General features: G+C 51.1%; 2 protein-coding genes across 4 annotated transcripts in view; one reads left to right on the top strand and one right to left on the bottom strand.

Moving 5' to 3' along the window:
* Nucleotides 1–24971, bottom strand: part of LRSAM1 (leucine rich repeat and sterile alpha motif containing 1) — a 39283-nt gene extending 14312 nt beyond the window's left edge. The window contains exons 1-16 of the mRNA XM_049637783.1: nucleotides 24844–24971; nucleotides 24303–24461; nucleotides 22942–23046; nucleotides 22468–22524; nucleotides 21637–21681; nucleotides 20538–20615; nucleotides 19111–19179; nucleotides 17338–17422; nucleotides 16216–16337; nucleotides 13157–13247; nucleotides 10072–10202; nucleotides 6361–6390; nucleotides 5803–5925; nucleotides 5370–5509; nucleotides 4404–4448; nucleotides 2410–2480 (exon numbers count right to left, since the gene is read on the bottom strand). Coding sequence (XP_049493740.1) covers nucleotides 2410–2480; nucleotides 4404–4448; nucleotides 5370–5509; nucleotides 5803–5925; nucleotides 6361–6390; nucleotides 10072–10202; nucleotides 13157–13247; nucleotides 16216–16337; nucleotides 17338–17422; nucleotides 19111–19179; nucleotides 20538–20615; nucleotides 21637–21681; nucleotides 22468–22524; nucleotides 22942–23013 — 1159 coding nt within the window. The 5' untranslated portion in view covers nucleotides 23014–23046; nucleotides 24303–24461; nucleotides 24844–24971. The remainder of the gene's footprint in view (nucleotides 1–2409; nucleotides 2481–4403; nucleotides 4449–5369; nucleotides 5510–5802; nucleotides 5926–6360; nucleotides 6391–10071; nucleotides 10203–13156; nucleotides 13248–16215; nucleotides 16338–17337; nucleotides 17423–19110; nucleotides 19180–20537; nucleotides 20616–21636; nucleotides 21682–22467; nucleotides 22525–22941; nucleotides 23047–24302; nucleotides 24462–24843) is intronic.
* A 25-nt stretch (nucleotides 24972–24996) lies between these two features.
* The window catches only part of RPL12 (ribosomal protein L12), a 534927-nt gene continuing 532872 nt past the window's right edge, over nucleotides 24997–27051 (top strand). The window contains exons 1-3 of one of the 3 annotated variants that reach the window (XM_049638031.1): nucleotides 24997–25128; nucleotides 25691–25764; nucleotides 26860–26958. In XM_049638031.1, coding sequence (XP_049493988.1) covers nucleotides 25092–25128; nucleotides 25691–25764; nucleotides 26860–26958 — 210 coding nt within the window. In that variant the 5' untranslated portion in view covers nucleotides 24997–25091. The remainder of the gene's footprint in view (nucleotides 25129–25690; nucleotides 25765–26859; nucleotides 26959–27051) is intronic. The other 2 variants (XM_049638040.1, XM_049638050.1) reach the window with 2 other exon arrangements.

Below are 27051 nucleotides of genomic sequence, written 5' to 3'. Positions count from 1 at the left end.
GGGGGCGAGGGAGTCCGGCCTAAGCAGGCTATGTGCTGTCAGCATAGAGCCCAACGTGGGGTTCGAACCCATCAAACAGGAGATCATGACCTGAGCCGAAATTAAGAGTCAGATGCTCAGGGGCTCCTGGGTGGCTCAGATGGTTAAGAGTCTAACTTTGGTTCAGGTCATGATCTCACGGTTGAGCCCTGTGTCAGGCTCTCTGCTGTCAGTCCAGAGTTTACTTCAGATCCTCTGTTTCCCGCTTTCTCTGTCCCTCCCCCACCTCTCCCTGACTTGTGCTGTCTCTCAAAAACAAACACTTAAATAAAGTCAGATGTTCAACCGACTGAGCCACCCAGGTGCCCCCACACAATGGAATATTGTTCGCAGCCTTAAAAAGGAGGGAAATTGATACCTGCTACAGCATGGATGAACCTCGAGGACGTTACGCTGAGTGAAAGAAGGCAGTCACAAAACGACAAATGCTGGAGGACTCCACTTATGTGGGGGTATCTAGAGTCATCAAATTCAGACAAAGTGGAATGGGGCGTTGTACAGGAGCTGGGGGAGGGGGATGGAGAGGAGCGTTTAACGGGGACAGAATTCCAGTTTGGGAAGGTTCTGGAGATGGCTGCGTAACAACATGAACGTACTTCGTGCCACAGACTTGGACAATTAAAAGTGGTTAAAACGGCAGACATTATGTTACATATTTTACTACAATAAAAAATTTTCAAACGTCACAACCCTAAACACAACCACTTCTCATGGCCTGTCACCACCTCCCCATGTCCACGAGGCAGCGTGAGGTTTCGGCTGCAGGGGACGGTGGTGCCCGGATCACAAAAGTTTAGTTAGGTGATCTTCTATCTGGGGGCATTTGGACTCTTTTTGCCATTATTAAATGATAAACGTCCTTGCTCAAACATCCTTGTGCAGTCTGATTTGATTATTTCCTAAAAATAATTTTTAAGAGTATAGTTTTAAGGCCGTGAATAAATAGGCATGTCCCTTTCTGTCTTCCAGAAACATGCTGCTGATTCACATCCCCTTTGGCAGTGCACAGGGCAGCCTGATACTACATATGTCCTCAACTACTCTGGTTATTACCTTTTCTTGCCTTTTTGTTATTTTTACCGAAATTCTTTCATTAGAAAAACACATGCTCATTTTCAGGGCGCCTGGGTAGCTCAGTGGTTAAGCGTCCAACTCTTGATTTCAGCTCAAGTCATGATGTCAGTTTGTGGGACAGAGCCCTGTGTTGGGCTCTGCACTGACAGTGTGGACGGAGCCTGCTTGGGATTCTCTCTCTCTCTCTCTCTCTCTCTCTCTCTCTCTCTCTCTGTCCCTCCCCTGTGTGTATGCTCTCTAAATAAATAAATAAAGTTAAAAAAACTACATGCTTAGGGTGCCTGGGTGGCTCAGTCGGTTGAGCGTCTGACTTTGGTTCAAGTCATGATCTCAGGGTTTGTGAGTTTGAGCCCCATTGGGCTCTGTGCTGACAGCTCGGAGCCTGGAGCCTGCTTCCAATTCTGGGTGTGTCTCTCTGCCCCGCCCCCCCCCCCCCATGTTCTCTTTCTTAAAAATAAACACTTAACAACAAAAATGCTCATTTATAAGAAGCTAAGCAACAGGGAGGGAAGTTTGAAAGGTGAAAACAAAAGTTCCCAACACCGATACTATTCCCAATCTGTTTACTGACAAATATCTTCTGGAGATGCAAACACAAGTTTTCTTTTTTCTAACTGGTGGATAATTTACAACAGGGACACTAAGGACACCCCAGCAGGAGGTAGTGAGGGGAGGTGGTGTGTGGACAGCGGCCGGCGCGGGGCCTGTGTGCAGCATTCCGCTCTAGCATCCAGGCTCGGGAGGATGGCGCCGTCCAAAGAGTCATTTTAAAAAAGGAGGAACTGACTCCTGGCCTTCCTTGGCACGTGGCTTGATCCTCTGAGCTCTCAGGATCAGACCGGAAGCCCCCCCCTCATTAAGTATGGACAGTGTGGTGCCCCAGGACCACCTCCTGGGAATGGCAGGACGGGCAGCTCCCAGGAGCCCAAGTGGGGCCGACCACAGCTCTTGACAACAGAAACCCTACAGCCTCAGTGGGATGTTCACTTAGTGCCAGGTATTAGCTCATGTGACCTTCAGAAGGACACTAGGGGGCGGTAACAGTCATCCTCCCCAGTTAAAGGGAAGAACACAGAGGCTCAGAACAGTTAGGGACCAGTAGTGCCCCTGAGGTCACAGGCTTGTTCCTGCGTCGGCCTGACACCAGGGCCCACGCTCCATGTCTGGACTTTGCAGCCTCCCTCAAGGACACACACTCAGCGTCTGCCGTACGTACAGAGAGAAGGCAGTCCACCCTCTGCCCCCAGTCAGACAAGCCCTGCTCCCAGGACCCCGTACCTCCCACCCGAGACTCACAGGCAATCTCACGCCTCCGCAGGTTCTCGGTCTCCTCCTGAGTGATGGACATCAACTGTTCCATCCTTATCCTAGAAACAAACAAAAAAACTCCATCCATTTTTGTTCAGCAGATGTAACATTTTCAACAGGGAATCCCAGCAGATGAACGCCACCTTCTCCGGGAAGTCCTCTTCGATGTGCCAGCCTAGGCATGCTCCTGCTGGCATCTCGCACTTCCAGGGGAACCCAGATACCTCCAGCCTTGTACACAGAGTATCTTGCATAAAAAGCTCAACATTCCCTTAGAAAAGTGGGCAAAGGACACAGGCGGCCACTTCACAGATGCTTAAATGCAGGGGACCAATAAACATATGGAAAGAGATACCTGATAAAGATCTTTTCACCTACCAGATTGGGAGATTAGGAAAACTGAGGACCACCCACCAGCAGCAGCAGCAGCAGCGAAGGTGGTAAAAAGGGCACATTCATGTCCTGCTGAGAGGAGTATAAACTGGCAAAATATCTTCTGGAAGGTAATCTGGCAAGACCTACCAAGAAGTCCTTTGAATATTTCCTACAAAAATATTCACATAAATGCATAGGGGGATATTTAGGAGATGTTCACTCTAAGGCTGCTTATAATTATGAAAAACTGGAAACTTAAATGTCCACAGAGGACTTAGTCATATTGCAGAATATTCTACAGCTATTACAAATAAGGTTTTTGGCATTGAAATCCATCCACGATCTAGTAAACAGAAATGAAAAAGTATGGACGTACATGCACGTTGCATGTGTGTACATCGTTCCCCCAGAGTAAACTAGGAATGGTGGCCTGGAGGGAACATCTTCTAAAGTCTCTGTTGGGTCGCATTTTGTTGGAAGAAGCATGTAATCACCTTGGCCTCTTGCCCAGGACCACAGGCTGCTCAAGGGAAGGCCACATCTGGTGCTGCTGGACCCACAGCAGAGCCCAGAGGGCCCAACGCAGAGAGGGCACTTGGTAAGCACGAGCCAAATAAACCAATCGGCCACAACCCAGCTTGGCCTTGACCACCCGGGTCAAGCTGCAGTGGGCAGGTGAAGGGGCTACCCTGCAACCCCACGGGAACTCCCTGTGGGAATTCTTCCCAAGCAGCCAGGGGCCTAAAAGGCAGACACAAGGACTGCAGCTAAGTCCACGTTGCTATTTTGGGATTCCAGGGAACCAGGGGGGATTCCAGTTAATCCTGGCGGGGAGGGGGGCAAGAAGGCAAGACAGAGGGTATGGGGAAAGAAGAATGGGGGGCTCGTTCCTCTCAGCTACCATCTTTCCTAATACTGAAGCTGTGCATCTCAACGAACAGGGAAAACACGAAGGAAAAAACCCAAAGATTACCACCTCTAATTTCTGGTAAACCACTCAGGGTGGGTCCTTTTGCTTTCTGAGCACAGATACGTGCCACGTCATGAAGAAATTGTACACTGTTCCGCCTCAGTTAACTACAGCTCCCGGTTTTCTACTCCATAATGGATTGTGTTTCTCTTAATAAGAAATAGATTTTTCTCTAATTTAAAATTTTTTAATGTTTGTTTATTTTTGAGAGAGAGCGTGAGCAAGGGAGGGGCAGAGAGAGGAGACACAGAATCTGAAGCCGGCTCCAGGCTCTTAGCTGTCAGCACAGAGCCCAACTCGGGCTCAGTCTCACAAACCATGAGATCACGACCAGAGCTGAAGTCGGACGCTCAACCAACTGAGCCACCCAGGTGCCCCTCTAATTTTTTTTACACTAGCAATATAGTTGGACATTGCACATATTTTTGTGTCTCAATTTTTCTCAGGAACGTACATGTGTGTTCAACTTGCAGGCAGTGATTTATTTTTAACCCAATATTCCCTAAGGAGGTGAATCTCCTTACAGCTTTAGGAAAACTTTCTGGCATAATCCTTGAGAATCACAAGACGTTATCTCCCCAGACCACTGCCTCCACCACAAGGCAACGCCAAGAAAGGGCTAGAGTGAAACACTAACCTTTCATTTTCCAGCGACTTCAAGATCTCAGAACTTTTCTTCTGCCTGCGGAGACAACCATAAAGGGTCCCTGCAGTAGCCACCTGCAGGCCTGTTTGCAACAGAACCGTTCTCCCCTTCGCTGCACTGGCTGTGCAGAGCGGGCTTAGTAACTGGCCCAGGCCCCTCAGCCCCGGAACTTGGGGCTCTGTGCCCTTGGGCCAGTTCCTCAGCCCCGCCAAGCCCCAGTTCCTCATCTGTAAAAGGGGATCATAATAAGAAGCCTTCATGGAGTATTCGTAAAGAGTGACTAAGAGAACATACACAAAGTGCTTGGCACATGAGCAGCATCCAACAAATGGTAGCTTCCCGGGACACCCCGGAAAGGAGAGCATGCTGTGCAGCATGCGGCAGGCTAGCTCGGGCCCCACGTGACTGCTGTGTGATGGCCCCGTAAGGAAAAAGCAAACGGAAGCCTGGGAGCAACAGGGGATGTGGCACACCTGTTTCAGGAGGCTTTCCACAAGGGACCCCAACTGGACTCTCTCAGGCTTCTTGACAGCTCTATCTGGCTCCCTCTCCCCCAAGCCCCACCAAGACCTGCTCCCAGCAGCCCCTACCTTGGAGAGCATTTGTTAAGGCAAATCTCACTGTGGGTAGAATGGCTGACCTCAAGGCAACATGTTACTTGGAACTCGAAATACTGGAGCAGGATGTGACCTCAACTCTCCTATTAAACCCACTCATTTTATAGATGGGAAACCCGGGGGGCATGGGTCCCACGACAAAACACAGACCAGGTCATGCCCAGATTAGATGCTTTTCTTTTTGGGTTGGTGTAAATTGTAGCACCAAGATTGGACCTGAACAATGAAAACCTTGGGGCAGGAGTGAAGGCTACAGGGGAGAAATGGACCCCTACCCTGGGCTCTTCAAAGGGTACCACATGGGGGGAAGGCCTCTGGGTTTGCGGACTGGGGGCCTGACCTCTGATTCTCCTGCAGGAGTTTCTGGATCCGGTTGGCGATGTTCTGCTCCGTTTGCTTCAGCTGCTCCTGCAGCCGCTGACGCTCTGCATCCAGGTAGCGCTGATGCTCACTTAGGCCCTGCTCCAGCCGGGACTGCTCCTGCAGCGGGACAGGTGGCCATCCTGAGCTAACACCAAGGATCCCTGCACAGGTTTCTCATCCCTGCCCTGCCCTGCCCGGCCTTCCTGTTTGATCTTGGATCAGGTCTTCCCCTTGCTAGGCCTCGGGGTGTCCGTACACACAAGGAAGCTGGGCTAGGTGAACCGTAAGGGCCCCCGGGTCCGGGAAGATCCAGCGAGGGAGCTTACCGCCACCGCCTCCCCACAGCAGAGGGCCCCCCCCCCGGTAGGGAGTGCACAGGCAAGCCTGACCCCACGTGGCCGCTCACGGACCTCCTTGACCGTCTGAAGAATCTCGTCCTTCTGATTGCTGCTCTGCTGAAGGAGCTGGGCATGTTCTCGCTGCCCGAGTTCCAGGCGCCGTTCAAACTCGAGTTTCTCCAGCATCTTCTGTTCCTGCAAGAATGTAGATCCCGGTGATGGTCGGCTAGGCTCCATGGACATTTGCACATGGGAGCAGGGGGAATCTACCCTTCACCTCTGAATCGTGCAGGCTGTTAAGTCTTAAAGCTGAGTAATAACTCCCCTTCCTGGCACCCCCCACCTGCCTGCCCAGGGCCCAACTGTAATAAAACAGGCTGGTCCCTGGCAGAGACTAGTGGTTTAGAGTCGGGGGTCTCTGAGCCTCAAGCTTCTCATCTGTGAAGGCGAGATACCTGGTCACCCACTGAGGCTGCGTAAGCATGTGGTGAGGCCATGTGTATAAGAGGAGAACTTTAGTTTACCCTCTAATTTAGAGGCAGGAAGAACTTGCTCCCTCCAATCTTTTCTAATAATTGAGATCTTTGATAAAAACAAAAGTGACCGAGGAAAAAAGGAAAATTTTCTTACCTTCCTCTTCTCATAGTCTGAGAACCTATTCTGGGGAGAAAAAAAAGACAGTGGTGAAGAGGAGGTAGACAGCAGTGGGGTTCCCCAGCATGTGGCCAGAATTGCCGGGCAGCGAGACCCCATTCAGACTCTTGGGAGCCCCCTGAGACATTGCATCAGAATGGTGGGGCGGGTGGGGATGAGGGGGTAGGGTAGTCTGATAAAGGGTCCCAGATGGTTCTAGTGGACACCAGGGCTGAGAACCACCTGGTTCGGCACACCGTGGGAAGCTCTTCAGGACAGTTCTGGGGGTACAGGACTGAGAAGAGAGACCAAGAAGTGAGATACGTGGCTCCCTGTCCATATAGCACGCCCGCAGTGCCCCAAAGCTCTAGCCCACCAAAATATTTGGAAATGCACAAAGGTACGTGTGCTAGTTCCTGTAGAACTTTTTGTTAAGATGTTAGAAAAACAATTGTAATGTTTATTTTTGAGAGAGAGACAGAGAGAGAGAAAGAAGAGTACTTGAGCAGGCACGGGAGGGGCAGAGAGAGAGAGAGAGAGAGAGAGAGAGAGAGAGAGAGGAGTACAGAGGATCCAAAGCAGGCTCCACGTTCATAGCAGCAAGCCTGATGTGCGTTTCAAACACACGAACCGTCATGACCTGGGCCGAAGCCGGACACTTAACCAACTGAGCCACCCAGGCACCCCCTTGTGGAACTGTTCTAAAGAGTGAAACATTGGCAATAACTCAGATACCCAACAGGTGGTTACTTCAGTAAGTCATGGTACATCCGTGCAACGGACCACACAACTGTCAAATAAGGGGGCGAACGTGGGGAGCTACCCAGAAAGAAGTCTGCCATGTTTCACTGTGTGCAGCAGGATTCTGTTCTGGTCAGAGAGGCAACAAAATTCAACTCTGAGTTTTGAGATGGAAGTCAGTTTGTGATGATGACCTCAGGAGAAGGGGTGACATTCACGTGGTTTATGTATATCTGTATTGTTCAGACTTGTAACACGGAGCGTGAACTATTCTTGTACTGAAACAAGACACACACACACAAACACACACACACACACACACACACACACACACACACACACACACACACAGATTTTTTAAGTGGCCTTGTACTTAGTTATCCAGCTTGGAGGCCAGGATCAGTCTCTATCAGAGCCATAAAAGCAACACACTATAAGGAAATCAGATTTGTCCCATGCTGAGGTAGGAATAAAAATTTTTAAATTACTTTTTAATTATACAGATAGTATCTGGGGCATCTGGGTGGCTCAGTCGGTTAAGCATCTGACTTTGGTTTTGGTTAAGCCACAAGGTCATGATCTTGTGGCTCAGGAGTTCGAGCCCTGCATCCAAATCTCTCTCTCAAAAATAAATACACACAGGGCAGGCACCTGGGTGGCTCAGTCAGTTAAGTGTTCCAACTTCAGCTCAGGTATAAATAATATCATGGTTTGGGAGTTTGAGCCCCGCATCGGGTTCTCTGCTGTCAGCATAGAGCCTGCTTTGGATCCTCAGTCTCCCTCTCTCTCTGCCCCTCCCCTGCTCACTGGTGGGTGGGCATAAAAGCGCTTGCTCTCAAAAATAAACATTAAAAACTTTATAAAAAATTATACAGCTATTATCGGAATACATTTTCCTTATAAAAAAATTAAAACACAGCATTTAAGCATTCCCTGACCATTCCCCAGCCTGATCCTGGTTCCCTCCTGCCCCCTGCCATGTAACTACCATTATCAGACCCAAGTCCACGAATCTACTTACACAGAATTTGTGCCTTTGGAAAATATAGAAGATTTGTCTGTGTGCTCATATATAAATACATGTTTTGATGAAGGCATAACTCACATACTATAAAGGTCATTCTTTTTAGTATGCAGTTTTAGGCATCTTGACCAATGCAGTCATGTAACCATCACTGTAGTCAAGATCTAGAACAATCCCATCACTCCCCAAAATTCCCTCATGTCCCTGTCATAAAATTGCACCCCGCCTTTAATGGCTATTACTGATCTGTATTTGAACCTCCTAAGCATGAAAAGGGAAGTCTATATTCATCATGTTCTAAAACTTGTCCTTTTCACTTACCCATGTGTCCTATGATCTGAGCCTGCACAGATTTAGCTCATGGTATGGATGGGACACAGGTGGCTCAGCCTTTACCCACCGATAGACATTTAGGGGGCTTCCAATATTTTACTACCGCAAATATGGCTGCAATGAACATTCTTGTAAATGTCTCTTTACACAAGGGTCTCTCTGGGGATACATACTGAGGAGTGGGACTGCCGGATCACGAGCTATTTGACCTATATTATCAGGTTATCTTCCACAGTGGGAATACCAGTTTCCATTCCCAAGAGCAATTTATGAGGCCATGGTTTCCCCACACTGTGGCCAGGAAATTATCAAAGTGACATCTGTGCCAATCTGAGGGTGAAATGGTATTTTGTTTTAATTTACTGGTCTCTGATTACTAGGGAAGTCGGGCGTTTTTTCGTATTTACTGATCATCTATCTACACAGTCTTTCTTCTTTTTAAGTAAGCTCTGTGCCCAACTCTGGGGGGGCTTGAACTCATGACCTTGAGATCAAGGGTCACATGCTCTGCTGACTGAGCCAGCTGGATGCCCCTCATCTGTACTGTTTTATTCTGTACAGTACCTGTTGCTATATCTCTGGCCCACTTTTCTTCTCTTGGGATGGTCTTCTGCTTCACTTTAATGCTTTGGAAGAGTTCTTTATAACATATTCAGTCTGCTAATCCTGCATCAAAAATGTTTGCTGCAAACATTTTGAGAGGAAAAACTGACCACTTCCCTAGGTAGAAATCTCCCCCTCTCTAATTCTCATTGAGCCGCCAGCAGACAGACAAAAGCACGAGGCATTCACGGTGGCCTCTGTACGACAGGGAAGGGTGTCACCAGGGAACTAGAGATTAATAACAAGTCACTGGAAGATAAGAAGCCAAACCTGAGGCAGTTGGTTCCCCCTCTGCCTGCCATCAGACGCCCCGGGCTCTGAGCCCTCTGTGGGAACACAGACGGGGCCAGAGGCGGTCTCTGTCTGGTTCCAGTGTCAGGTGATGCCTGGCTGAAGTGGTAAACCCTGGCCAAGCTTCCTCCTCCACGCCGGTCCCAACGTAGGTCACCCCCAGGAACCAGAGAGGGCCAGCCTGTTGCCGTGCTGACACACGTGCTTCTCCTCAGACGGAGGACAGGAGAGCAGGACAGGCTTCCCGTACAGCAAGGGGCACCGAGAGACAATGAACAATCCAGACACGACCCCCCACTCTCACAAAGCTTCATCCAGCAGGGGAGACAGCCGTTAAACCATCTCCCACATGAGTCTTCACTTAGAGCTGTAGAGGTGCTCCCAAGGAGACGTGTGGGCACCGAGACCACATGGCAGGAGACCTGACCTGGGCTGGTGTGGGGGGAGGGGGAGACTTCTCAGAGGATGTGGGGTCTAGACAGAACTGAAGGATGAGATGGAGTTAGCGAGAGGTGAGTGGAGAGAATTCCAGACGGGGTGAACTGGTGACGGGGTGAGGTGGCATAGAAGGCCTCCTGAAAGCATCTAAGCACGCTGGTCTGAGTGGAGGTGAATTCTAGTTCGATGGAGGAATCCAGGGCCTGCAGCCCTGAACAGCCCCCCAGTGCCCAGGGCCTCCCCTCCACAGCACACGTCAGCAGGCAAGCACACCTTACCTGCCATTCTGCCTCCTCCCTGGAGAATCTGTCTGTGGGGCCGTCGGGGCTGTCCCAGGAAGCGTCAGCCCCATCTTGCTCCAGGACTGGCAGCAAGTACTGAGAAGGAGGGTAGTAGTCCAGCCCTGACTCTGCAAGAGACGGCACAAGCTGACCGGGAGGGAGGGGACAGGGTCGTCCCCTCCGTCAGCCCCCACCTTCCTCCCCAGCATCCTGTCCCGCCTGCCTGGTCCATGGCTCCCCTGCCCCGGACCGGACTGGGCCCTCCATCTTGCTCGCCCTTCCCAACGTCAAGCACTCGGTAAGCGGCAGCTGAGTGAATAAATAGGCTCGCCAGCTGCCTCTTTACCATCCACGTGAGAATGGGGCGATGAGAAAGCGTGAGATTAGTGGAGAAGGCTGTGTGTGAGACCCCGGGAAGACGCTTGCCTTCTGTGGCCCTGTGTATTTTTCTCCTGTGTAATTTGACAGGGCTCATACCCGTCACCCATTTTTGGGTGGATTGTTTGCCTTATTGTTTTGTTTGCCTCATTCTTACCGATTTATGCTCTTTACATATTGTAGCTAATAACCTTGGGCCTATAATATATATTGCAGCAATCTTCTTCCGGATGGTAACCTGTCTTTTTAATGACAGGATCCTTTGGGGGTAAAGAACTTTTAGATTTTAATATGGTCAAGGTTGTCTTTTTCAAATATAAATGGGAAAAGAAACACTAAAAATGGCTAGTAAATACATGAAACAATATTCAAATAACCAAGAACGTGACTTTCTTGTTTATCTGTCAGAATAAACAAACTGACAAAGCTGGTGGAAATGACACCGAGGGTCACTTGGGGGAAGGAAAAAGGGTCTTCTCACGGGAATGTAAGCTGGCGGAGCACACAGCGCTTGCCCCTTTGCCTGCCAGTCCCACTCTGCCTGCCCTGGAGGAGTACTCCCACGGTGCCACAGAGGGGTGGGTTAAAATGTTCGTGGCACTGGGAGACTGGAAACCACCTCATGCTCACCAGCAGGGAAAGGCTACATAAGCTGTGGGGCTCCACCACGTGAAATACTATACATTCTTTAAAACAAGCCGGATCCGGGGCACCTGGGTGACTCAGTCGGTTAAGCGTCAGATTTCGCCTCAGGTCATGATCTCTCGGTTCGTGAGTTCGAGTCCCGATGTCAGGCTCACTGCTATCGGTACGGAACCTGCTTGGGATTCTCTCTCTGCCCCTCCCCTGCTTGTGCTCTTTCGCTCTTAAAAATCAAATAAACGTTTAAAAAAAAGGTGGGGGGCACCTGGGTGGCTCAGTCGTTTAGGTATCTGACTTCAGCTCAGTTCATGATCTCATGGTTTGTGAGTTTGAGCCCTGTGTTGGGCTTTCTGCTGTCAGTGCAGAGCCCGCTTCGGGTCTTCTGTCCCCCTCTGTCTCTGCCCCTCCCGTGTGTGCGCACTCTCTCTCTCAAAAATAAACATTTAAAAAAAAAAAAAAAAAGGCAGATCCATCCATTATGAGGCAGGAAAAGGTCCAAGACCGATTCTTGAGTGAAAAGAGCAGAATCACAACAGCATGATACCTTTTGTGGGTTTTTAAAAAATATTTTTAAAAGAGCAAACCCAAAAACTTTACGTAATAATGTATATGTACTACACTGTTTAAATAAACAGATCATTTCTTAAGCTGTGTGGTGGGTATATGTATGCTCACTGCTTTATTCTTTGCCTTCTGTACACCTACAAATGGCATAATTTGAAAATCTTTTTAAGGAAAATAAAGGGTTTGGGTTGGGAGATGGGTGAAACAGGTGGAGGGGATTAAGAGCACCCTTATCAGGATGAGCACTGAGTCCCGTATAGAATTAGGCCAGCAGATCGTACACCTGAAGCTAACTTAAGGCTGTGTTAATTATACTTGAAGGAAGAAAGAAAGAAAAGAACATGGTGTAGCTCAGCCACTGGCCAGGGTGCACATGAGAATCACCTGTTCCTCAAACACTAATCTGGTAGATGTGGGGCCTGAGTAGCTGTTGTGTGGTGTGAAACTTTTTTTTTTTTTTAACTGAAATATCACATACACACAGAAAAGAGCGCAAAGTCTTCACACACAGCCTAATGAATGTTTATAAGTGGCTTTCCAACTTTATGGCTTGCCCTTTCTTTCCGTAAGTGGTGCCTTTTTGATGTTACTGAAATCTAATTTATCAGCCTTCCGTGGTCAGTGCTGCCTGTCTCCTATTGAAGGAAGAAATTAAGGTTCTTTTTTCCCACATGGATATCCAATTGATCCAGAGTCATTAACTGAAAAAAAACCTTTGCTTTCTTTTCTGGTGGCTTTGCAACGGCACCTTCGTCACCCACAGCTGACCGCATGCATGTGTCTTAGCCAAGTTCTAGAAGTTCCCCAGGTGACAGGAGCCCCTAATTAAGAATATCAGCCGGGCAGGAGGTGGCTGAATATACCGCTCCCACCCTCGGGGCACCTGGATCAGCGGTGGCCCTGGGTTTTCACTGCACTGCCACTCCTCCAAGTCCAGTCCACTGTGGCCTTTGTCCTGGTTGACCCCATGCCCTCCAACTTGTCCCTGGCTTCCACGCTTGCTTTCTCCACTCCCTTCTCCTCCCTGCAGCTGGCGTGAACTTTGTAAAAAACAAACTGACCAAAGCCCTCTCCTACATGATACGAGGCCCAGATGGCCTCTCCAGCTTTACCCCATTTTTCTTTGTGTCGGCACCCAGCCACTCGGCTTCCCCTGCGGCATGCTTCCCACTGCCCCCATGCCTCTAGGCCCTTCGAGGGGCCTCTCCTCCTGCCAGCAGCAGCCTTCTCTCCTTCCTAAGTGTTAATCACCCTCAGGTTTCAGCTGAGCCACTTTCTAGGACCTTCCCTGAGGACGTAGCCTAACCAGTAATTACACTTCCTAGTGTGACCATCTGTTCTGCCTGTTTCTCCTGCCAGATCTGAAGAGCTCCAAGCAGGCAGAGACGGTGGCCTCCTGGGTCTCTGCTATTCCCCCGAGCCCGGGCTGGCACAGGGCAGTTTCTGGGACCATGCTTACTCACTGAGTGAAGGAGGCAGGCTGCCTGCCTGGTTTTACCTTTGCAGAGGAACTGCTGAATGGCCTGGGTCCCAGCACTGCACACCTCCTGTGGGGGGTAAACCATGGACGAGGCGTCGAGGCTCAGAGTCTGCAGACACAAGGGGAACCTCTTTATACGTGTTGTCCACTTTGCTGGTCAACACGACCGCAAAGCACCTGATTTAGTTATGAATGTGTGTGTTTACGGTCTCCTCTGCCCACGGCAGGGGCGGCTCACCTGTCTTGTTCCTGCTGTGCCCCCAGCATCTAAAACAGAGCCTGGTGTGCAGTCAGCACGTGATTAATGTTTTTGTATAAAAATATAAGTGGACAAAAAAGAAACTGTATTTGTATAGAATACACAGAAAATAAGATTCCGTATTTGTTAAAAAAAAACATTCTCTCGCGTTAGTGTATTTACAAAAACAATTTGGAGGAATATATATCACACTCAAAACCGTGAGGTTTTCCATTTTGTTTGTTTGCTTACCCAAGCCCTCCTCCTGCTACCCTCTCACTTCTTCGTGGAGGCCTCCTGGATCTCGCAGAGGCCTCCTGGATCCCAACTGTGGGCCAAGCGTGGAGTGCCCAGTGCATGCATGAGTTACCTAAGGCCCGGGTCAGGAGCCTGTACCCTCCGTTCCTGGGACAGACAGGCCTGCCAGGCCAGACAGGACATTGCTGAGTGGGAAAAGCAGCTCGGTCGCCCCAGCCCTGGCCAGCACAGCCCTTGCGCCCAGGAACACGCACTGCAGTGGGGAGCCTGCTCTGGAGCAGAGCACCTGACTGCCGGTTTGGGGGGGCAAAGCCTAAAGAAAACTAACCCACATGGGTAATACTGGTCACCGACAGTAAAGTGTGGTGGACGCTGGGGCTGTGCCACCCAGTTTGGTGGCCATGAGCCATGCCTGGCCACATAAGCTTACTTTTTAACTGAGTAAAATGAAAGAGAATTTAAAGCTCGGTCCCTCAGTTGCACCAGCCACACAGGACACACAGTTTACAGTGTTTCCATTAGCTGCGCTCAGCCGCTCGGCCCTGGTGTTAGACTCCAGCTCGTCCTGTTCTGGATGTGCACCCTCGAACAGGGCAATTGATGTCTCTGAGGCACGGCCCCCTCAGAGGTAAACAGGCATGTCACCTAGCCCACAGGCCGTCTGATGGGCAGTATGAGACAACGTGTGAGAAAGACCTTGGCCTTAACCTAGAAGGGCTGCTTACTGTCTCATCCTGAAAAAGGGTTTGCCCAAGGTGCCACCAAGAAGGTCAAAAGCTTTCTGTAAAGGCCGGATGTGAAACGCTTCGCTCCCTGCACTCCCTCTACAACGGCTTCAGAATCTGTGCCACTGTGAGCTGTGTGCTCCAATGCGGTGGCCACCAACCACGTGTGACTTAGTTTATTAAAATGTAAACTAATTAAAACTCAGCACAAGTAAATACATACCTCCTTGGTCATACTAGCCACACTTCCAGTGCTCGAAAGCCACATGTGGCTACCAATTTAGGCCGCACAGTCATTGAACATTTCCATCAGAACTGCAGAAAGTTCTATTGGACAGCACAGAGAATAACCATGTCTCGGCCTGTCTCTCCAGCTGGCCCGGGGAGAGGAGCTGACCACCCTGTCCCTTCTCAGGCAAGCTGTCACGGCAGGAGGGACCAGCCTCTGGCGTTAGCCACCTCCCTTTGCTGTCTACACGTTCACCTGCCCACTTCTGATACAGAGGCCGATGCTCAGCAGTCTGATCTGAGAGGTAATTCACTGATGGCTCATCAGAGGATTCTGAGATGTTGGCCAGACTGTGTGTCATATGGATGGATAAGTCCCTGTTCCAGAAGGTTGAGTTGCACAGAGGTGAAGAGCACGGGCCCTCAATTCAGACTGCCTGGCTCTCAATCCTGTCTCTGCTATCAATTGCTCTGTGGACTTGGGCAAGCTCCTTAAACTGTCCATGCCTCAGTTTTTTCATCGGCAAAAGGGCACAGTAGTATTTGCCTCACAGGATTTTCATGAGGATTCAGGGAACTGATGCAGGTTAAGCACCCAGCTTTAGTAAGCACCAGATAAACATAGGCTGTCTGGTCATTGCGACTGTAAGAGCCCAGCTTCCCTGCGGGAGCTGCCTTGTGTCAGTGTCTGTTAGGGCCTGGATTGTGTGCCCCCTGAAAACACGTATGTTGAAGTCCTACTCCCCCTGTACCTCGGATGTCAGTACATTTGGATAGAAGGTCTTTAAAGAAGTAATCAAGTTCAACATGAAGTCACCAGGCTGGGTCCTAATCTGACATGACTGGTGTACTCATAAAAAGAGGAAATTTGGACACAGCCACATAGAGAGGGAAGGTGATGTGAGGACACACGGAGAAGATGACTGTCTACAAGCCAAGGAGAGAGGCCTCAGAAGCAACCACCCCTGTCCACACGGTGATCTTGGACTTCCAGCCTCCAGAGCCGTGAGAAAATAAACGTCTTGTTCAAGACACCCAGCCTGTGGTACTTTGTTACGACCGCCCCAGCAAACTAATACGGTGACCTAGGAAGAGCTTGCCCTCTGCCCCCTGACCCCTGCTCTGATGAAATCTACTTTCTACACCTCCAGGCAAGGCCGCTCTCCCGTCACAGCATTCTGGGCTCTTCGAGACCTGGACCCTCCAGACACAGCAGCTTCCGACCACATCAGATCCCTCCTCTGCCCTCAGCACGCCCTGTGCTCTCCACTTCCTGCATTCTTGGTACTGTTCCCTGCACCTGAGTGCTCCCTTTTCCGTGTCTATTTCTCCAGAGCCAATCCTCTCACAAGGTCTGGCTCGAACACCACAAAGTGCTCACAGCACACCTCCCGCAGGATTCAGCCTCGGGTCTTCACTCTAGGAGCGTGCTCCCCTGCCTCCGTCACGGCAGCAGAAGTCACCTAATGACAACTGTTCGACATCGGTCTCTCTGTGAGCTCCTAGAGACGTACCCGGAGATCCCTGTGAGCCCAGCACACCCTGACCAGGGCAGGCATTCGGGAACGTGGGAAGGGGAAGGTAGGCGGGCCAGAGAGGACCCCAGGTGAGAGCGGCTCCCCACTTACTTCCAGGGTTCGAACGTGCGCCAGCAGCTGTGGCAGCCTCTGAATCTCGTTCTCACTGATGTCAAGGGTACGTAGGCTTCGAAGTTCCCCCACGGTGTCGGGAAGCTCCCTCAGCTTGTTATCTGCAGAGACCCCAACGGCACAGCTCGACCCCCCCCCAAAGCCCCTTCACCAGCTTCCTGCCTGACACGAGTCCTGCTAGGACTTGAGGGGAAGTGGGTGCCTCACTCTGAGCCTGGGGCACGTGCCGGGTCCCGAGACCTGAGGCTCTGTGAGGAAGAGCAGCATGGTCGAGTTTCGGTGACCTGGGTTCAAGTTCTTACTCCGCCACTCACTAGCTGAGCGCCTTTGGAAAATGGACTGTACTTCCTTGGGCCAGTTTTCTCATCTGTAAAATGGGGATAATAATGCTATCTGGCCTCAAGGGACATCAAAGGGTTCAATGCAACTATGCACATGCAGCCCTCAGCACAGTGCCCACCCCATAGTAAGTGATCAATAAACACGGCGTCATTATATCATTTGTATGTTACAAAATGAGTAAACTGAGGTGTTTTGTGCAGAAAGTGCTTAAGGACCACAAGAGGACATGAGGAGCCAAGGGCACGGGAGGAAGCACGGTGCGTGTGACTCTGGGCTCTGTTGCTAACACACGGGGTGGTCTTGAGCAAGTCGCTGCTCTCAGCCTTGGTTGGGGAGCACACCTCCCTGTCAGGGACTCGCGAGGCTCGCCGCACCGCTGACTGTGGAAGCAGTCTTCCCTGTGTGTCGGGCCCTGTCAGAAGCGTTACTGCGGCTCCTGGATGCTCTCCCCCACCAGGCCGCCACTCCTACCGCTCCTCGTTATTACAAATACGAGTGCCCAGGTCCCGGGAGCCTGGCTGGCAAGACGGTCTGCCCTCCTTGCTGTAAGGCCCTGGCCCTGAAGGGTCACAGGAGCTCTGCAGATGCCCCGCCTCTAGTTACCTCTAGGGACAACAAGGGTCAGTCCAGCTTAAAGGGACGCCCCAGGACTGGCTGCCTCATGCTCAGTGGTTCCCAGGAGGAGTGCTCTGTGGATGCTGGGCTGAGACAGCCTAGAGCTGACTGGGAATCACACAGACAGGGCTTCCTGGCCCCTACCTTTCACGTTGAGGGTCTGGAGCTGGATCAGGTTCCCAATGGAACGTGGCAGATATGTCAGTTGATTCCTTTCTACGTTCAATACCTAAGAAAGAGGGACAAATGACATGAGAACCCACACACGAATAGTAGTGTCTACCCCTGCTTTAGGCCAGGCATCACCTGGGCACCACACACACCTTCATCTCCTCCTGACAGCCTCATGAGGAAAGCATAAACTGTCAGGATCCCCTTTGAGAGATGAGAAAACTGAGGCTCACACTGATGAAGTCACGTGCCGGAGAGAGCAAAGCCAGACCTTGAGCCGCTGCTTGCTGAGGTTCCGTCCCTTATGCAGGCCACAGAATGCCCGACAATGGACCCGCGATCAAGCAAGGAGGAAGAAGGGGACTAGCGGGTTTGGGGATCTGGGGGAGGCAGCAGTGACAAGGCTCTAGTTCTCCGAGTGTTGGGGGAACGAAGCTGAGATGTGTAAAGGCAGCAGGATCTGCTCGGGGCCTCAAGGCTAGCAGTTGGCGGTGGCCCGCCCAGAACGCAGGCTTGTTGGATCCAGCAGGCCACGCTCCCTCCCGGATGCGGCACTGCGGGGCGAGCCAGGCCAACAGGGTGACAGGCTATGGACTCATTAAACATTGACGCAATGGAAAGCTAAGCAGCTGTTACAGATAATGTGGCAGATAAATATTTCATGAACCAAAGGATGGCTCTGGGTTATTGTCAGGTATCTGCAAGTTACAAGGCAAGGATGCACCGATTCTATAAGAATGTACACGTTTAAAAAAAGTCCCCAAAGATCCTCCACCCAGGTATTCACCGTGGCTTTCCAAGGGGTGCCAATCACTACTTCCCCACCACGTGTTCTCTGTGTGCCGTTGGGCAAGTGACCTCAGCTTTCTCCTCCGGAAAATGCAACGGCATCACCCAGGGGTTGCTCACTCACTTCATTTCCTGGTCTCCTCCATGTTGGAGGCAGTGCGCTAGCTGGGGTGCTGCCCTCAGAGGACTGTGACTCAGTCAAGTCAGCAAACACTTGATTAGTAACTATGGACTGTCCTTATGCTCCTAGGGAAGTAAGCGGGTGTAGGACCAAGGCCGATAAGGTAGATCTACTTTGACAGGGAGGTCGGGAAGGCTTCTCAGGGACACGTGGGCTGAGAGATGATGAGTCGCTCAGGCCGAGGGAAGAGGAGAGGTCTGCGTGGACAGGCACTGCCACAGTGGGGTGAGAGGCCAGGAGGGGTTCAGGAGCTGACTGCCGGGAGCGACGGGGACAGGAGAGGAGGCTGGAAAGCAGGTGGGCCCGTCATACAGGGTCTGAAGGGGCTCAGTGAAGAGAATGGGTTTTAATCTCAGTGTGGAGGAAAGCCGCTTCTTTCCCTGTAAAGTGGGGCTAATACCAGCACCTGCCTCGCAGCAAGGCTGTGAGGAAACATATCAGAGATAACACGGGGGAAATGCTTAGCTTGCAGTGGGCTACGACTGACCAGGACCACAGTGAGAGGCTGAGGCAGAGCGCCGGATCCATCATTTCCTGTACGTCGTGGGGGCTTAGAGGAAATCCCAAAAGCACATGCCAAAAGTATGGTATAGAGACTCCCACAGTTCGGACTGCCAAGGCCAGGGCGTCCGAGGTCCCTCACGGGAAAGGGGCAGAGGCAGCTAGCACCAAGGGCAGCCCCGGGCCTGAGCACAAGGAGAACTCTCCAGGCTTGTGCGACTGCAACTTCTCCCTTAGGCCATCAGTGGCGGGTTCTGTGCGTCCTGCAGCCATACCTGGAGGGCGGTCAGCTGCCCTATATCGTCGGGAAGAGCGGACAGCTGATTATCGTGAAGATCCAGAACCTGCAGAGGGAAGACAAGCTTAAGCCCTCAGTCACCAGCCGAGAAAGCCTGCAGATTTCAGGTTCTGGAGTGAGAAGATGCCGGGGGTCTCTTCTTGCCTCTGGTGTTGGAACAGAAGGCTCTAACTCTTCCTCTCCAACTAAAGGATAGTGTATTCCATCTCTGCTCCGTTTCCAAAATATTATATCATCTCTTTCATCAGAAATTCATTAAAAAAAATTTTTTTTAATGTTTATTTCTGAGACAGAGAGAGACAGAGCATGAGTGGGGAGGGGCAGAGAGAGAGGGAGACACAGAATCTGAAGCGGGCTTCAGGCTCTGAGCTGTCAGTACAGAGCCTGACGCGGGCTCGAACTCCCAAACCGTGAGATCATGACCTGAGCTGAAGTCGGTCGTTCAACCGACTGAGCCAACTAGGTGCCCCATCAGATGTTCATTTTTAACTGTTGAGCGAAAACAGTATGCTATAGAACAGTACGGGTAAGTATTCACGTTACAAAGGAAAACTCCCCACGGTATAATTATATTATTTATGTAGAAAAAGACTACCAAATATGCAATAAAATATTGATAGCGGTTCTCTGGAGTGTGGAATTATATACATTTTTCCTCCTTTTCTTTGTTTAACTATACTTGTTAATTTTTTTAACAACCAAAATGAGCAAACAAAGCACAGGCAACACACTGGAGTAGGTACATATGTTTCATACACATACGTATGAAATAGAAACATACGTATTAAATATACATTTGAAATACATATAAAATGTTACTTGTTTTACGACAAAAATCATGAATGTTGGGCCAGAATAACAAAGAGAAGTAAAAACTACCCCAACTCCTATAAACCAGAAATAACCACGAAAAACACTTTGATGCCTGATGTTGCCATCTTCTCTTGTGTGTCCCCACTGTCATAGCTCATGTTCGTGTGCAATAATCCTGAGGCCATAGGTCACATCGCATGTGAATACATCCCAGTCCCTGTTCTGGAGAGGCTGACAGTTAGGAGGGGGTCAGCCTAGACACAGGGCTTTCACACACTGACCACATGATGCCTGGAGCCCCTCCGGGGCCTTCTCTTTTGGGCTCATCAGTTTCCAAGCCCTCTGTGAGTTCACCCGCTCTGAGTTTACAGTTTGCCTTTCTACCCATCCTGCAGGCTCCCCAAAGGCAGGGCTGGTTATCTTTGTAACCCTACCCCACGCACAGTGCGTAGAAGGTGCCCAATAAGTTGTGCTGATCCCACCCGAGCCTGACTGTTAAGTTAGGCCTGCATTACCTATAACAAAGGGAGCTTGGCTGCCACCTGGAGCACCAGGCAGAGCCCGTGACACGGGGGACAAGGGCCCCTGTACCTTGATGGTTGCGAGACTCAGGAGGCTGCAAGATTTAGGGAGCAGATAAGTGAGGTGATTCGTGTGGACAATCAACACCTGTTTGGAAAAGATTTGTGGCGCGTTAGCCTGAGGATGAGCAGCGAGCAGGGGCAGCCAGCTCAGCGCGGGAGGTATGGCAGAACCCGCCTGCCTCTGCTCTCCCGGATACTGCGATGGGGGATGTGCTTCAGAATCATGGAACCTGCAAATGCAGAATCACATGACCTGAAAACCTGTAACTTCGAGGGTGAAGGGGATCTCAGAGGCCTCATTTTACCTTCCACCCTGAGGAAGGTCCCTGTGCAGCTGTCCTGATCTGAACCTTCCTTGGATTCAGCATCTTCATGTAGGAAACAGAATAATAAAGTAGCTGCCTCCAAGCGCTGGCGTATGATTAAGAAACTAACAGCCAAAAAGCACTAAGCCCAGGACTGGCCTGGGGTCCGGGGCTCAATTCGTGTCATCTGTTGCTTTTTCTATTTGGCACCGACCCTTGCACAGAAATGTCCAGTATCAAGGAGCTCACTCCTGTGTTGGTATGGAACACTTTTTTTTACCTCCCTTCGTTTAGAATACTCTTAGCTGTCTACATGCAAAGTTGTCATGCCTTTCTGAAAATCATTCATTCCGTTCTTAATTTCTTCTGGGTGACCAGCATGAAATGAGTATAGTTTTCATTACGATTAACAACGAGGTCACCCAGTGTTTACTGTGTTAGGCATCATGCCCAGTGCACTTGCCTTTCTACCTGCCCACCTCCCTACCTGCCACTCAATTCTCACAATACGGTTTCGAGAGTAGAGCTGGGAGTGTCTTCATTTCACAGATGAAGAAACAGATGTAAGAGTTGGTGGAAGTTGCCCAACTCATGAGAGGGGCAAAGCCAGGATGTGACCCAGGACCATCTGACCCCAAAGCCTGCTCTTCTAACTGTGCAAACACCTGCATCGGGCTGAAAGGGTGAGAATCAGGGAGAATGGAGGTGCCTGCGCCAAGAAGGAAGCTCCTAAAAATCCCACCCGATTTGAAACCAGCAAACACGCATGAACGAGTCTCTGAACATGAGGATTCAGCTCACCTTTTTCTGTAGAACTTTGCATGTTGCAAAAGCCCCAAACGGAATCTAAGATGGGAGAAAGAAGAGTCAGTGCCTCCCCTCCAGCCAGTTTTTGTTTCCTGAGGAGCACACATGTGAGGGGGGGATGGGGCAGGAGGTGATCAAGTGCAAAGTCCTCCCATGGAGGGCAGCACCAAGCCGGGAGGGTGGTGGGGCACGCTGGTGAGGAATGCCACTGGGGACATGGTCAGCCCTCCCTTATAATCAGCTGGCAGGAGACTGCCCTGCCCGACCCTAGCCCACACACCATGTCCATCATGAGCTCTATTGGGGCAAAAGAAAGATCTCTGGTGCCGGGCACCAGCTGGAGAGGCTGGGGAACCCCAGAATCTTCCAGTTCCCTGGAAATCTGTGTGTACATTTTCTTTTTTTGATTAAAAAAAAATTTTTTTTTTTCAGAGAGAGCATACACAAGTAGCGAAGAGCAGAGGGAGAGGGAGAGAGAGAATCTTAAGCAGGCTCCGTGCTTAGCACTGAGCCCAACATAGGGCTCGATCCCACGACCCTGGGATCATGACTGAGCCAAAATCAAGAGTCAGACACTCAACTGACTGAGCCACCCAGGCACCCCTGTGGGTACATCTTTTAGACTCCTTGATTCTAGGAAGACTATGTTGAGGCCAACAATCATCTTAATTATTCTGAACAAAAGCAGAATCTAAGGAAACTTCTCTTGATTAATGCTTCTGGCCTTTTAAAAGTCCCAGTCCACATCTGTCTCTCTCAGGGACATGTGATCCAAGAAAAAAAGGACAGATCAAATTCATAGCCGGAACACTACCCCCAGTTTACCTCTGAGAGCTCACATTTAGAGATGTCAAGAATGTCATCTGCCCCAGCTTCTTTTGCCTGAGGGTGAAAAGAATGATAAAAAGTGTTCAAACAAAACGCCCTTGCAGGGTGGACAGACCAGGCAAAGAAACACAGGGTTAAGGACCTATAAGAGACCACGGACACCATCTGGTTCACCTCATCCATTTTGCAGGTGCGCCAATGATCCCTGCTTTAATGGGGCTTGAGGTCCAGCAGGGAGGAGTGAATGAACATGGAATGACAACAGGGATCAGTCTTGGGAGGGAAGCACAAGGCACTCCTGAGCACCTGACAGGCAGCCTTGTGGGTCTGCTTTGAGTCAGAGATTTCCTCTGGGGGTTGGGGAGGCAGGCAGGAGGGAGGGAGCGCACGGCTTGTTTGAGGATAGTGTAGAACCCTGTTTCATGAGGGCAGAGGTAGAAATGGACGCAGAGGAAACCCAGTTTCCCTCACCAGACACATCTGATACTCCAGGCGTTTCCGAGCCTCTTCACTGGGTTTCCGCTTCCGGAAGAAGAGAGGCATTCTTCCTTTCCCCCCGGAGTAATCTTCACGACTCTAGGGCACAGGAGAGAAATTAGGGCCTGGGGAATTTGTGACACATCCAGGACAGGCAGCCACAGGAACACAGAACACGTAGCTGATCTGCTGGACCATATGATCGTTGAGGGCAGGGGGTATGTCCACCTTGACCATCAATCTGTGCTGTGAGCCCGGCACAATAGGTCTTTCTAAGGATGCTCTTTGAGAACTCCTAGCAGATGGGACGGATGAATCACTTCCAGTTCCTGAAACACTATAAGAGTGGCAAACCAAACACGCAAGGCATCGGCCAGCCATGACCTTGGGGATTTCAACCACATGATAGGCAAAGAGATCTCTTAGTCAAATAACAACCCAAAAGCAATCCTCAGACACCTTACCACCCTCATGGCTATTACTCCATGAGCGTCTCACCACAGCCCAGCTTAAGGTAATGAAACTGGCACGTGAGCTCAGTGATCTGGTTATACCGCCTGGATTGTAGAGAAACCAGTCTGGAATTCTGCTCTTTGGAGTCCCGATACTGTGGGGTTTGCCCAACCCCTTCATGCTCACACTACCTTGGCACACACTAAGTACGTTGTCCTGAACTCAGAAGCTAGGTGCTTACTGCCTGCCCTGAATCTGCAAATGTCAGTGCTTGATAAGGGACATCAACGAGCCAGGAACAATGTTGTTACTAGTAATAATGTTACCAATACCAGGTTCTGTGAGGATCCAGTGCTTTCATGTATGTGAAACCCTTAGCACATTACCAGTGTTCAATAAATGTCAGCCACATAGCACTACACATCTCACAAACGTTGATTCAGCGCCTACCACAGCTTAAGGAACTAGGGAGAAGATGCAGTTTTAGAAGAAACACACCCAGTCCTCAAGGGGAAGGGCGGAGATCACAGGTCTCCGCCCACAGGGGCGTGGGCAGTCCGGGGAGCCGGCCAACCTGCAGAGCTGGCTCAGGCCCCTCTTGTCACCCACTTGCCAGCAGTGATGGGGATAATCTAAACACAGCCCTCCCCCAGCCCTCCTTGATGACAAGCTCTTACCCTTACCCTGCTCCCCAAGGACTAATCCTCTCTCACCTCTCCCCAAAATTCAGCCCTCCCCCGACCTGCCCCACAGTGGCCATCCCCTCTCCATCCCTCCCATCAGATCAGCTCTTCCCAACCTGCTCCTCGATGTCCACCTCTCATCCATTCCTTACCCGGACGTCCAGCCCAGTGGGAAGAACCACACCCATCCTCCCCAGGCTGGAGTGGGGAGAGCCCCACCTGGCTTTGTGGGTGCACAAGTCCCCAGTGCTCGTTCCCTCGGGTGGACCTGAAGGTGGGCAGGTCACTCGTAAGGCTTGGTCATGGACGCCGGGTCTCAAGAGCACTGGGCACCGGGCCCGGGCGGAGCGGGAGTCTGGTATCCTCCAAACGCAGGAGCTTGGGACCAAAACAAAACTCTGAATCTCAGAAAGTCATTCAGACCAGGATGACGAAGTCAGACTCTGAAAACCGTATAATCTTGGAATTAAGAGTTGGGCGAGATTTAGACTCGAATCAAGTTGTTTTGATAACCAAAATGCAGACATCACGAGGGAGCTAAAAGTGGGCTCGGGGTCCCCATGACCCTAGGGTCTAGGAATGGGGATGCGGACACCTTAGGGGAGGGGCGGGGCTTTGCAACTGGGCGACAGGAACCACAGGGTGACCCTCAGCATTAGGGAGAATAGAGAACAGCGGGGCCCGAGAGCAGCCCTCTCTTGTTGCCTCCCCCAGGGGAACCTCCTGAACCCCTCCTTCCGAACCCTTAGCCACAACTCACCGCGGAGTAGGGTTCTCCAGCCCGTCAGCTCAGCCTCAGGAAACTGCCCATAAGCAATATGGCGACAAGGACGTCGCTGGGAGGCTGGGCGGAGCTTAGCGGTTCTCGCGAGAGTCGTGCTTTCCGACCTATATCCGGCGCAGTCAGAGGACCTTTCGGTCTTTTGGCTTTCGGCTCGGAGGAGGCGACGGTGCAACACTCTTCGGTCGTCCCGAATCCGGGTTCATCCGACACCAACCGCCTCCACCATGCCGCCTAAGTTCGACCCCAACGAGATCAAAGTCGGTGCGTGCTTTAGATGTGGCTCGGGCTGCGAAATGGAGCATCCCTCCTCCCGGCAGCCCGTCGGCCCCGCTGCCCCAGCAGTCGTTGCCGTTTTCACGTCGGGCTTTAAAATTGCTGCCTGCTAGAGGCCTTTCCAGTGCTGCGTTCAGGGTGCTGTGAGGTCCTGGTCGAGTCTCTTAACGCTTTCTGGGCCTCAGCTTCCCCACGTGTAAATGGGGAGGGAGGACCGGACGACCTGTGGTGGCTTTGCAGCCCGCACGCCTTAGGGTAAGGTTTGTGTCCGGGCGCTTCTCCCCTCCACTGGGTTGGCCGTCCCAGTGCGGGCCTCGGTAGCCGGAGCTGAACCGAAGGCCCCAGTCCCACGTGGCGCTTGGAGCGGTCCACGCCAGGGAGGAGGCGGCTCGCCCGCTGGGGGGTTGGGAGGCCTTCCTCGCTCGCTGCTGAGGCCCTTGGTGCTGTTCCGAAAAGAGACAAGCGGTGTGGCCAGCCCCGGAAGGATGGGGGGAGAAGGCTGGGACCCGGGGGCTCCCTGTGCAGCGCCGCTGATCTTTTCTTTCTACAGTATACCTGAGGTGCACCGGTGGTGAGGTCGGTGCCACGTCTGCCCTGGCCCCCAAGATCGGCCCGCTGGGTCTGGTAAGTCATCCTCGTGGAGGCTTGTTTCTTGTAGAAGGAAAGCAGTTCAGGTCGGGCTTGTGCAAAGGAGACCGGATCTGAGGTGCCTTTGACATCGACGAGTTGGCAACCCCTCTGAGCCACTGGCTTGGAAGTACTCCCATAGCAGGGTGATATAGGAAGCGGGAACAGGCTACTTTGAAGCTGTAATTTTTACTCTCCAATGGCTATTAACTGCTGCCTTTACTGTACCTGAGGGATGGGCCAGGGATCTGTGAGGGCTTAGAGTAGGTTGGTGACACTGGGCTGCCTCCTTAGCCTGTGTTTGCTAGTCAGGGAAATGGGCAGATCACTGATGGGATTAAATATTGGTTGGGAGGATTAAGTGGGCTGTGGGTTAAGATCCTGGTGAATTGTATGTAGTAGCCTGCGTGACCTGTTCATTAATGTGAGCAGCTTTACCGACGACTGCCCTTTTTACCTACTTGTTTATTTTTATGCTTTTTCTGAGCATGCATTTCCCTGAGTATCGTTAGGCCTTTATTTCTTGGACATCGGTCTCCTGACCCAAACGTGTTTCTCACGTGGTCTTGCTTACCCAGTGTCTTACTACTTTTTCTTGGTTTTCGGTTTAGCTGGCACCCACTGGATAGCTTTCCTGTTGAGGCTGGTGGTCATTAGGAAATCTTAAGTAGCAAATGCCCAGACCCCATCCCTGCAGATTGACTTGGATTGGTCTGACACCAGGAATCTTTAAAATCGTCCAGGTGATTTGAATGTAACCAGTGTCGAAAATCCCTACATTAGACCATGTGGGTCCTTAGGGGTGGGTGGGTAGGTAGGTAGGTAGGTAGGTAAGGGACTTTGCCTTCCTAACAACCCTGGGTCTGCAGCTTACAGTCCCAAGCAGACTTCACCCCTAGCTGCAGTTCTCCAATGTATACAGCTGTAGTAGTCATTCCCTTGATTCACTGGGTGCAGTTACATGCTTTCAGACTGCCCCCGTGTGCTGGATTGGAAAAGGTTTGGGGTGTTGCCAAGGGAGAAGGATAGGGCAGGGCCTCAGGCTGTACTGCAACTTCGAGCACAGTGTAATTGTATCCTTTTTTTCTATAGTCTCCAAAAAAGGTTGGTGATGATATCGCCAAGGCAACCGGTGATTGGAAGGGTCTGAGGATTACAGTGAAGCTGACCATTCAGAACAGACAGGCTCAGGTACTTGCTTTGAGGGGGAGGGCAGAGGTAGCAACCGTCTGGAATCCCTGGGTGGAAGGTTTTTGCTGACATGGCCATCTGCCACAGTGGTGA

The sequence above is a fragment of the Panthera uncia genome, chromosome D4 (assembly GCF_023721935.1).
Source record: "Panthera uncia isolate 11264 chromosome D4, Puncia_PCG_1.0, whole genome shotgun sequence".
Lineage (NCBI taxonomy): Eukaryota > Metazoa > Chordata > Mammalia > Carnivora > Felidae > Panthera > Panthera uncia.
Note: the sequence above shows the minus strand (reverse complement) of the source record. Positions and strands in the feature narration are given on the sequence as shown.